Source organism: Lutra lutra, chromosome 5 (assembly GCF_902655055.1).
Source record: "Lutra lutra chromosome 5, mLutLut1.2, whole genome shotgun sequence".
Classification (NCBI taxonomy): Eukaryota; Metazoa; Chordata; class Mammalia; order Carnivora; family Mustelidae; genus Lutra; species Lutra lutra.
In genome coordinates this window covers 39,324,339-39,335,398 of record NC_062282.1, presented here as the reverse complement: position 1 = coordinate 39,335,398, position 11,060 = coordinate 39,324,339, and the positions used below count along the sequence as shown (strand labels likewise).

Below are 11,060 nucleotides of genomic sequence, written 5' to 3'. Positions count from 1 at the left end.
TGGACTATATCACTTAGTTTTCTCCATCACTAGACCCTAGACTTGTTGAGGTCAGGGAGTCCTGTCAAATTCCTGACCCCTACCATGCACTGAGAAGTGCTGTTGGTGTTAAGTATTATGCCCCAGATTAAACACACTGGACATACATATAGTTGTAGCACTTAGAGTTGTGTGAGGGTGTCTGGCTGAATGCATGAGTGGGTTTCCCCTCCTCCCCCGCTCCCATACTGTGACACCCAGCATAGTCCCTTCATGCTCTGCACGGAGGTTGTGAGAGGTCTCTGAAGGTGGGAGTGGTCTGTGATGCAGTTAGTAGCTGATCCGCCAGAGGGCAGTAGAGCCAGCGCTGCACTAAGAGCAGCTTGAGTCCGATGTTTAGTCTGTTCCTTTTCTTTTGCATAGAACCGCAATTTCACCTTAGCCTTTTAAGTTAGGAGTGGTTCTTAGATGACAACTTTTAATAGGTACCTGATGACTGACTTTTAATAGGTACCTGAGTTTAAAATATTGAGGGATTATGATAGGATGAGGATGGAATTTTTAAAAATGCTGTTTATAGTTTTTAAAAAGTGACACAGAATAAGTAAAAGGAATTACTTTAAAAAAATGAGTAAATATACAATTTTCCAATTTGGGACAAATTGGTAGCCTTAATATTTAGATCTGTTCTGTGATAAAACTAATGTTCTTTTTCTTCATAGTTGTATTTTAATGTACGATGCATACCCACTCACTGGTGGTGGTTCCCTGGTAAGCGGCCCTGACAGCTTGGTTCACCAGAGCTGAGATGGGCAGAGTTAAGGAAGGCGTTTGACAGATCACCTGATCTGGGATGGGAGACATTTGTGCATCGATGTAGATGGAAGCACGTGCCACCCAAGCTTTGCATTAATGTGCCATCTGTGCAGTGAGGGCCAGTCGGTAAGCTTGCTCTGTATCTTTCTTAACACGTCATAACTTCAGCATATTTAATCCTTAAAATAAATTAAACCCTCCTGCTTACTCAAACTTAAACAACAACAACAAACAAAAGAAACCTTCACATGACTCCTTTGGCAAGTTGCAACAGTTTGCCCAACCTTTTTTTCCTCTCTATTCCAAGCACACATTTTATTTCAAGAGAGAAGTTGTACTTTAGAGCGGGGCTTCTCCAACTTTAGTGTATAACGTAATAGGAATCATCTGGCATTTGGTAGTTCTGGATGGCACCAGAGATACGCATTTTGTAACCGGCTCTGGTGATGCAACGCTGCCTATCTGTGGACACACGTTTAGAGGCAAAGTTTTACACCTAGTCCCTAAACCATGAAGGTAGTTTAAAGGTTCTTACAGAACATCCTGTGGTCACTGCTAGTAACTTAAGAGATTAGATAACAGCCTCACTCTTTGCTTACTTTGCTTCAGAACTGGTTCAAGACTCCATGGGGGTGTGCAAGATACAGTAAAATATACAAGCCGCAAAATTAAAAGTCCAAAGTAAGATAACTTTATTTTCAGAACGATTTTAATTATAATTCAGTAATGTGGTATGAAGATTGGTTTACAGTTAAATAACATTTTGCTTGATTCTCGTATTTAAGAGTTTTTCTCATACTAATGTTGATCTTTCAATTTGATTTCTCAGAAATGAATTATACAATTTGATGAACATGCATACATTTTTATATTTTTGGTGGAGAGAAAAACGGCAAAACCAGTTAATAAAAAAACAACTGTACTTATCACATCTTAAAGTTTCATACCTTACAGGAAGGAAAATATCAGACAATTTCTCTCTAAAAAATACACAATTCTAACATAGCTGTGCAGTATATACATTTTTATTTTGACTTTATCTGCCAAAATCCATACAGATGAAACCATCTTTTTATATTTACATATGGCTATATTTTCATTATTTAAGGTTCAAAGATGGAGTTAACATTTTTATTTCAAACTTTACCCTCATGTTTATCTTTTACCTCTGGATGTTTAGTCTTTCAAATTGTTTAAAATGTGTATTGTTAATGTACATGAAGGGCATAATCCTGAAAAGTTATGAATGCGGATATTTTCTGTGTGCAAACTGAAATAGCAAAGATGGGTCAGGGTGCTCAGTTTGAGGGATCCCCTTTCTGTTTAACGTCTTAATTGATGAGATTTTTAATATATTAACTTACAGCTGTATATCAGAATAGATAAATACATTATGAAATTATACTTTTTATAATAGCTTTTAGTATAATCACTTGTGTGATTATGATAAATTGGTTTTAGTTTTCTCTTCACAGTTAATAACTTCTGTTTTATAAGAAGAACTCTTGCCAGCTAGGAAAAATTTCTTTCCAGTTGAGAGTTCTCCTTTTGCTGCTAAAATGAATGATGCACAATTTCAAGTCTCAAGGCAGCTTCCTCACAAACTACTATTTTATAAATGGCTTGTGTGGGAGCTGTGCATGAAGCAACTGTTTTTAATCACATTCTATAGATTTTAATCTATATACCATTTATGAAATGGAAACTTTAAGATGGTATCTTATAAGCCCCATATTATACTTTTAAAACAAAAGTAGGGCTGAATAGGAATACATAACTCTTTTTTTCATGCAATGGGCTTTTTCTTTAATTTCTTGGATAAATACTCGCCTTTGCTTAAAAGTGCTTGAGAAATACTCAGTAGAGCCACCACCTCAAATTTTGATCTGATAACAGAAGTTGTGTATTTAGGCCACTTGCTCTTAGTGTAGTGGGGTTCTCAGTGGGGGTGATTCTGCTTCCTAGGAGGTGTGATACAATGTCTGAAGGTATTTTTTGATTGTCACAACGTCTGGTGGATGCCAGGGATGCTGAAGGTCCTATAACACCCAGGACTGTCCCCAGCAAAAATGAATTACCCAGCCCCTTGCATCAGTAGCATCCAGGCTGAGAAACCTTGCCTTAAGGTAATAAATGGTACAGAGACAAGTGGCTAAGTTTTTAGTTTGGAGTAACCCAGCTACTTCATGGAGACAGTGCTGACAAGGTAGATTACCTAAGCCATGGCTTGGCCAAAGCTCTCAAACTCGCCATGGGTATGTGACCTCAGTTTAGTGCTTCTGTGAGAAAAGTGGGGCAGAGTAAAATGAAAGGAATGACCTGCTAGAAGTCTTTGTGTAGCACCCTGAAGAACTAGCATGTATGTGTACAGTAGTTATATGGTTTATTAAATACTCTATCAAGTTACTGATGTTTTTCCTCTGCTCTTCTAAAGAAGTTTTGGACTCAAAGTCCACACGGCTGTTAATGAGAACTGGGCCTTAGCACATCTGGAGAATACCATGTTTTTGCTATAAACCCCTGACATTTTGTGGCTAATTTTGCCCCCAAGTTTTGCTTTGTCAAATACAAAAACAAATCACTGAACATAAATCACTGAAGATAGCTTTAGGTAGCTCACCGGAGTTGGGCCAGGAGGGAGGTCGGGGCCAGGTGCACCAAGGCGTATACCTGTTTTCAAAGTCTGGTTTTTGGAGGATTGTAATTACAAGAAATTGAGGTGATAGACTCTTAAAGCTAAAAGCATTGCTGCTGAATTACAACCTGGGCTTCCCATTTTCTAATGAGGACGCTGCAGTGTAAAGAGGCAGAGTGACTTCTCTAAAGCTTTAGGTTTTTATGTCAGTTTCTGTAATAAAATAGTCTCTCTGCCTCTCTCCCAGTCCCTCCTGGAGAACGTGTGGGCTCAGAAACGGAAAAGGAAGTGCAGAAGGAGAAATGGGTGGTATATCCCCAAGATAGTTTATTTACATCAGTGACTGGGATGCTTGTTAAAAAACAGACTAGTGGCATTCATCCCTGTCGAACCAAATAAATGTCTCAGGAGTTGGGACCTAACAAGCTAGCTAGGGAGCAAACTTGCCCAGGTGGCAGTCATTCTTCTGGAAGTTTAAGTCCTCCAGCAACCCACAAACACAGAGGATGAAACCTGCTAATTAGGTGGTTGCCAATATCTCCTTGTAGTTTCTTACAAATTCTTGTGTGTGTGTTTTTTTTTTTTTTTAACTACCTTCTTTATGCTGCTTGAAATTCCAACAATTAGAAATTTACTCTGGCTTATTTTTCTTACCTGTTTACCAGTAAGTGAAAATAGCTTCCTGGAGTTAAGGGGATTATTCATGTAAGTATGTGAGATGATTTTTCTTCGTCATACCTGGTGCAGAGCAGGTGCCCCCAATACATGGGATATCTGGTCAAGGGCCAAGGGAACGTGGTTAGCTCCGGATTACTGGAGAGGAAGGCATGCCTTGGAGAGCTTCTAGAAGATGGGGATACCCGGAGTGGGAAAAGTGGTTTAGTATGGAAGGTGGAAGGATGCCGAAGGCAAAGAAATTACTCTTCTTCCAAAAATTCAAACTAGGTCCCTTCCAGCCAGTCAAGTTAGGCAGCCGGGCATCCCGAAGGAGAAAGAAAACTTCCTACTTCCTGTAGCATAGGCTGGGCCTCTAGCAGATAGGATTATACCGTAAATGTTGTGATATTACAGATTTTAGACACAGTTTTATGCTTTGGCCTCTATACTACTACCCCTCTCCACACTTAAATGGAAGTCTTTTCTCCAGAAAGCATACTCTCAGCTCCTACTGGGTATCCAAGCATGTTTTGGTAAGTACATCTAGCAAACAAGGGACTGAGAAGGCAGCTGCAGGCCAATAGCAAATTTTACCCTACTTTCTTAAGAAAATTATCACTTAAAATAACCTCTGTGGCAGCTTTGGATGCGCAGCATGAGTTGAAAACCTGTGTTGTTTTTCCCCCCATCAACATCAGTATCCAAGCTAATTCTGTATCTGTGCCAACCAAGTCCTTCCACTTTGGTCATTACTGTTTAGAAACCATTTTTAATGGTTGGGGTACCCCTCCCCCAAATCGGAGAAAGGTTATATTTCTCTTTAAGACTTCTCATGATGGTAAGCATTTCATTTTTCCGACACGACACATGTTATAATGTAAACTCTGGACCAGCCAGTGGAAAGATCACTTTTCCCCCATATAAAATAAGTCTTACCCTTTATACTCCTAGCCACCCCACCCCCCAATTTCTTCTTTCCAAACTGACCTGCAGTTTTCGTAAAATATCAGGCTAGTTTACCTATTACACATAAGACACTGGGATTTAAAAAAAGAATCCATTCATGCAAATTGCAAACCCAGGGTGCGACACTGTCCATAGACTGCGGGGTCAGGGGGAGCTCAGCTGTTGAGTTCTGTGGTCTCGTCAATCTCATCTGCATTTTTGGACATTTTTTCATATTTTCTTTTGAAGAAACCAAGCTGTAAGATGATGACAGAAAAATTTTACCACCTATGGGCTATTTTGTTATGGCATCTCCCCCTCCCCCGGTTGGCTGCCCACTGGAGCACCTCTGGGAATCTCTGGAGAGAGCTTTTCAGTGAGGAAATCCTACCCAGGGAGTTGAACTGAATCCTGAATTGCATAAAGTTAAAATATTCCAGGGTCTACTTATTTGCAGCTGAACAAAACATTCAGGGGTCAGGATGTAAGGCAGGCTTAAAAAAAAAAAGTTATGTGTATATACACATATATATGTGTGTGTGCATATATATATACACACACACACACACACACACACATGTATATACATACATACATATATGGGCCAAGACCAGAGATATAAAATCCTTACTGATTGTTTTCAAGGACAGAAGGGAGAATTTGCAAATAAATTTGCATTTTCTTTTCTCTTATGATGGAGGAGGTACTATATAAAACTTAAGGCTACTGTTTGATAAGGAAGTTCAAGACAGATGTCTTTAGGAGCCCAATGTTTTTAAATATAAAAATGTTCTTACCTTCCATAAGACCGCAACCAGAGCTAATAGCAAAAGGATTCCAGCAATTACGCTCCCTACTATAACTCCAGTTGGAACTTCGGCTTTCTCATGGGGTTTCATTATCATGATGGGAATCTGTAAATGTGTATATGCAGTAGTTAAGTAATTGTAGCACCCAGAAAGAGTGAGCTGGTCTAGTCAATTTCTCTAATTCTATAAATGGTGGTCCAGAAAGGTGACATGACTCACGCATGATCTCATTCCTCAGCTAAACGTTGTGCAGTATAATTTCTAGAGAAAATGCTTCTTCACAGTACAGGCAAGGAATACAAATTTTCTAGTTTCCTCTCTTTTTGTGTCTGTATTTAGTGGGTATGTCACCTCTGACAACCTCAGAGGCTTTATTTATGAAATAGGAACTTCGGTTTCTGGCATAGTCTCATCGCCAAGTGACAGCATTTGGAGTCCAGTCTTGGAGAGGGGAGTCGAAGACCAAACAAATTAACAACCGCAGATCCTTTGTGACTAAGCAACAGCAGCTTTGTACTAGGATCCTAAGTATTCCTTTCACTTAACTCACTCAAGTTATTTGATATGGATTGTTAAAAAGTTGAACAGCTCAGGCTGACCTTTTTCAGTGATAAACTGTCCTTGAGGCTACTTGTGATTCTTCATGTCTGCTTTCTGGGAATCTTTGTGACTTTGTAATAGAATGGCTGCCCTAAGAGTTCTAATGGTAAAACCATATCATCCATATATAAATATATCTCTCTCTCTCTCACACACACACACACACACACACATATATATAAAATATATTTTATGTATTTTTTTAAATTGCAGAAAGAATCACTGCCATTTCCTCCACAATTAGGAATATTAAGAGCTGCATTTTGGGGAAAACAAGTTGACAAAACCCAATTTATTGATTGATTTAATACTCCGTTACAGTGGCAGATGTGCTGCTTCTTGTCACAGAATTTATGAGTTGGCTGAACTTTGTCTTGCCTTTTGGTAATTATTTTTCTTTTCATTTATATTTTCAAGAGCTAAAATAAGGTTTTACAATTTAGGAATAAAGTAACTGAATTTGTACTTTACTGCTTAATGGCAGTCATACCTTCACTGTCCATTCCAGAATTTCCCAGGGTGGGGTCCATGGATTCAAAGGGATCCACAAGTATACAAATTTTTGTTTCAGATTTTTAAATGGACTGGGATTCAAATAAATTTAAGAACCACTCATCCACCTATAGGGATATGCCAGTTTATTATCTGGATTCCAAGTATTATTCAAAAAATAACCCAGATTATTTGGATTCAAAATATATTTTCATAGACAGGTGATAGTTGGCCTTTGGTATTTATCAGTATTGATAAGAGAAAACCAAGAAAAAATCCAAAGCATTCATTTTAATTGTTAGATAAATTAACTGAAAATTGAAATTAATAGTATTTTCTAAAAAAAATAAAGACCTCAGCAGATGTTCAGAGAGTCTGAACACTACATTTTTCTAAAATGAACTTTTAAAATATCTATAGTACTGCTAAGTTCATAGTACTTCGAATTTGAAGTCCACATTTCCTTTGGCTCCATTTCTAATTTTTCCATGCCCTAGCCTCTGAAGAGAGGGTGTGGCCCTTTCCTGAGGGTGGTATGCCAGGAGCTGAACAGGATCCTTTCTTGGAATCCTTTCCCCTGGGACCAGGGTGGGACACCAGTGCTTAGAGTCCTACTCTCAAGGATTGAGAGAGGTCCAGAGTTCAAAGGCCATTGGCTTTTTAATGGCTACAACAGTGGACTGAGGCCAGCTACCAGGCTGGTCTTGGGACAGAGTCTTAAACTGGGGCTTCCAACTGTTAACAAAAGCATTGGGAGGAAAATGCTCAGGGCTCTGCCAGCAGATTAGCTGAGCTTGGAAATCCCACTATATCTAAATATGGCCTATTCCAACCAGAGTTTCAGTGCAGAGGAAAGTTGTCCTGTGCCAGCCCTTTAACAGTGAGCCTTTGTTTTCTCTGAAAGTACATTTCTTTGCAAGACTTTTTTTCTTTTTCTTTTTTTTAATCAAGGGGAACATTTATAGTTTTCTAGACTATAAGAACTAATGAATGGACACTTCACACAGTGCCAGTATCTAGCTATAAGGAATACTAAAAAAAAAAGAAAGAAAAATCCCCAAACCCTCTAATAAATGCCTTATTTATTAGGCATACTTAAGCACTTCTATTTAAACAATAAAATATATGATTCAAATAAGCATGACTTGAATGTCATGGCCTAAGATGTAGACTGTGCCATGAGAGCAAGAAAAGAGAGGAAGAGCTGGCAGGCTGGTTGAAGCCTGGATTAGGGAGCCACAAACAGTAGGAGCCCCCTTTGTTGTGCCTTGCAGTGCACTGTCCCTTCTGATCCAGCTTTACCGGGGTGGGAGGCGGGGGGCGGGGGGCAGGCGGGGAGTGTGGAGGGCAAATACATCACGGAACTTTTTTGAGAAGCAAACAACTTTGCCAACTAAGCCTAATGTAATAAACCTCAGGTCTTTAGAGTTTCACTAAGAAACTCATACAGATGCATAAGTGAGAAGAACCACTATTCTTAAAGTTTCCAGAAATAAATGCCTGTCAGAGACTAGTGCTTGCTGGGGTGACAGGATGTGCTTACCGTGACTGTATTTTCTTCGATCACGTATATTTGAGGGTTATAGGTGTCAATTTCTGCAGATGCTGTCAGCTGTACCGTCTGGAAAGTTGACTGGAACATACGAATAGATTTTTATCCTCACAGAAGTTAACACACGAAACTTTGGCATGTTTATTATCTATTTCCCTTTGGAAAATGACAAGAGCAAATGGCACCTATGAAGAAGCCCCAAGAATCTTTGTGTTCCTAAATCGGTGATATATGTGAGACCGAACATGGGAAGCAGCTGGGGAACTGAAAACATGTGGATCTTTGGGCCATTAATAGCAGATTAAACCAAATCTTGGGTGGATGAAGTTAAGGCATCAGCAGATAAAAATCACTCTCCAGGTGATTCTAACTTGAAAATGGCTGAAAACAGGATTTAGAAATGAAGTTTTTGATTGGAAAAGATCATGGTTCAGATTTTTAAAAACTTTGTGAAGTTTGCATTAATGAGGGAAAATTGCAAGCTTGAGGTCTTACATATTTACCTGAATAAGTCAAATAATGGAAACTTAGATTAAAAACAGTAAAAGTACACTTAAACTTGACCATGCATGACAAGCCAGGCATGACACCCTGCACCTTTTGTCAAGCTACATAATGAGTAATCATTTCAGGTTTCCTAATCTAAGTGTTTCTATAAAATACTGGATTTGGGGCCAGCATATAGGAAGGACACATTTTATGCTGTTACTGGTAACCATGTAATATGAGATAGCTTTACATGTATTCCTGCATCTAGTTACAGAAAAGGGATTTTTCAGTGGATACATTATTGATGTATATTTTGTTTTTTTCTGTAATGCAAATGTTGGGACTGATGTTTACTTTGAAATAGCATACAATGGCCAGGTTTGAGAACTGCCTTCCTATGCTCTAGCTACTAGGATTCAGTTTTCCTGGTTACTAAGGCACATGTTTCAACATACTTCATGAGGTAATCTGCTAAATTGTATCTGGGAGGCAGAAAGAGAATGCATATCCAAAAAGTGAGCAATTTATTTCCTTTCCCCCTGCTCAGTGTGATTAGTTTTAATTTTCTCAAGATGGAAGATTGCATCAGAAGTTAAGCCTGAACCCTTGTATCTTAAGCACATATTGTTGGGGAAACATTCACAGTATTGATAATGGTTTCCTTTAAAAAGAAAAGTAGCAGTTAAGTGATGCTGGTGTCACAGTCCCAGTAGACTAAAAAGAATTTCTGCACAGCATGGATCTATCTGTCCTCCCAAGCCTGCCCGTTTGCACAGCTGTGCACACGGTATCCTGGAGGGTGAACAGTGGTAGTGACACCACGCGGACCTGGAAGAGTGGAGTAACACACCTGCTCGCACTCTCGAGGCTTTGCCTTACAAACAGCGGCCAACCATGCCGTTCATGTGGAAGCCTGAGTAATCGCTTTATGACAAAATTATGGAAATGTTCACTTGCAGTGTGTCAGGAAAAGGGTGAAAGGCACTATGCTAATGGACTCGAATACAGGAAATGAGATTTGTATTTCAGACTGGATCTCCTGAGTGGCCTAAGAACATCCATTTGACTGTTGAAATGGCTGAAAACAAGGTGGGAATAAACATTTGACCTTTCATGGAGGAGGAAGATGTGAGGGACTTGACAGACACGGACTCATGGGGGTTTTTCAGCTCATCCATAACCACTGAAAAAGCATAAATTCGCTTCTTTAGAAATTTGCTCCTAGAAATGAAACTTTTGCTCCTGACAACTTTTGGGAAGGTACTTTTAAAGGTCGTACAGTTAAAATAGTGTAGTTTTAAACTCAAGAAAACCCAAATGCTTTTTACAGAGCCAGCATGATTGCATTTTGATTTGCAACAGTCAGTTTTCCTTCCCAACTGGCAGAGGTTGCTAGGAAAACATTTGTTCCTCAAATCCAAGGAGACAAGAACCAATTGGTGAAGTCTGGCACCAAACTACATCAGCTGGGACAGTGGTATAACTCGCTGCATGCTTCCCATCTAATAGGATTTAGAGGGGTCCGAAAGGCTTGCAAGTGAGTATACCGGACAAAAAATAAAAGCAAGCAAGAGGAAAATCCAGTTCCTCTATGCTACACTCTCCCACTTCTCTGTTCCTCTCCCTGCCTTTCACGGTTCCTCTATTAGATCTTTATCAAGAATATTGCTCATATTTTGGTTTCAGGAACAAGTTTGGAGGGAACTTAGTTCTCTAATCCTAAAATTCCATAGCAGGGAGAATGGGGTTGTTGGAGAGCTCATGAAATGGTTAGAAAATAGGGACTAGAGTATGGTTAGTAAACACCTTGAAGATTCATTATTTTAAAAAATCCACAAGAATTGGGCGCCTGGGTGGCTCAGTGGGTTAAGCCTCTGCCTTTGGCTCAGGTCATGATCTCAGAGTCCTGGGATCGAGTCCCTCATTGGGCTCTCTGCTCAGCAGGGAGCCTGCTTCCTCCTGTCTCTCTGCCTGCCTCTCTGCCTGCTTGTGATCTCTCTCTGTCAAATAAATAAATAAAATCTTAAAAAAAAAAAAAATCCACAAGAACTAAGAGGACCCCTGGAGGTTTCAGACTTTTTTTTCC

The 11,060-nt window shown here is 39.5% G+C and overlaps 1 protein-coding gene across 1 annotated transcript in view; it reads right to left on the bottom strand.

The window, feature by feature from the left end:
* Positions 1–4,769: 4,769 nt before the first annotated feature.
* The window catches only part of ITGA2 (integrin subunit alpha 2), a 107,800-nt gene continuing 101,509 nt past the window's right edge, over positions 4,770–11,060 (bottom strand). The window contains exons 28-30 of the mRNA XM_047729979.1: positions 8,477–8,566; positions 5,830–5,946; positions 4,770–5,289 (exon numbers count right to left, since the gene is read on the bottom strand). Of these exons, the coding sequence (XP_047585935.1) occupies positions 5,209–5,289; positions 5,830–5,946; positions 8,477–8,566 (288 nt within the window). The 3' untranslated portion in view covers positions 4,770–5,208. The remainder of the gene's footprint in view (positions 5,290–5,829; positions 5,947–8,476; positions 8,567–11,060) is intronic.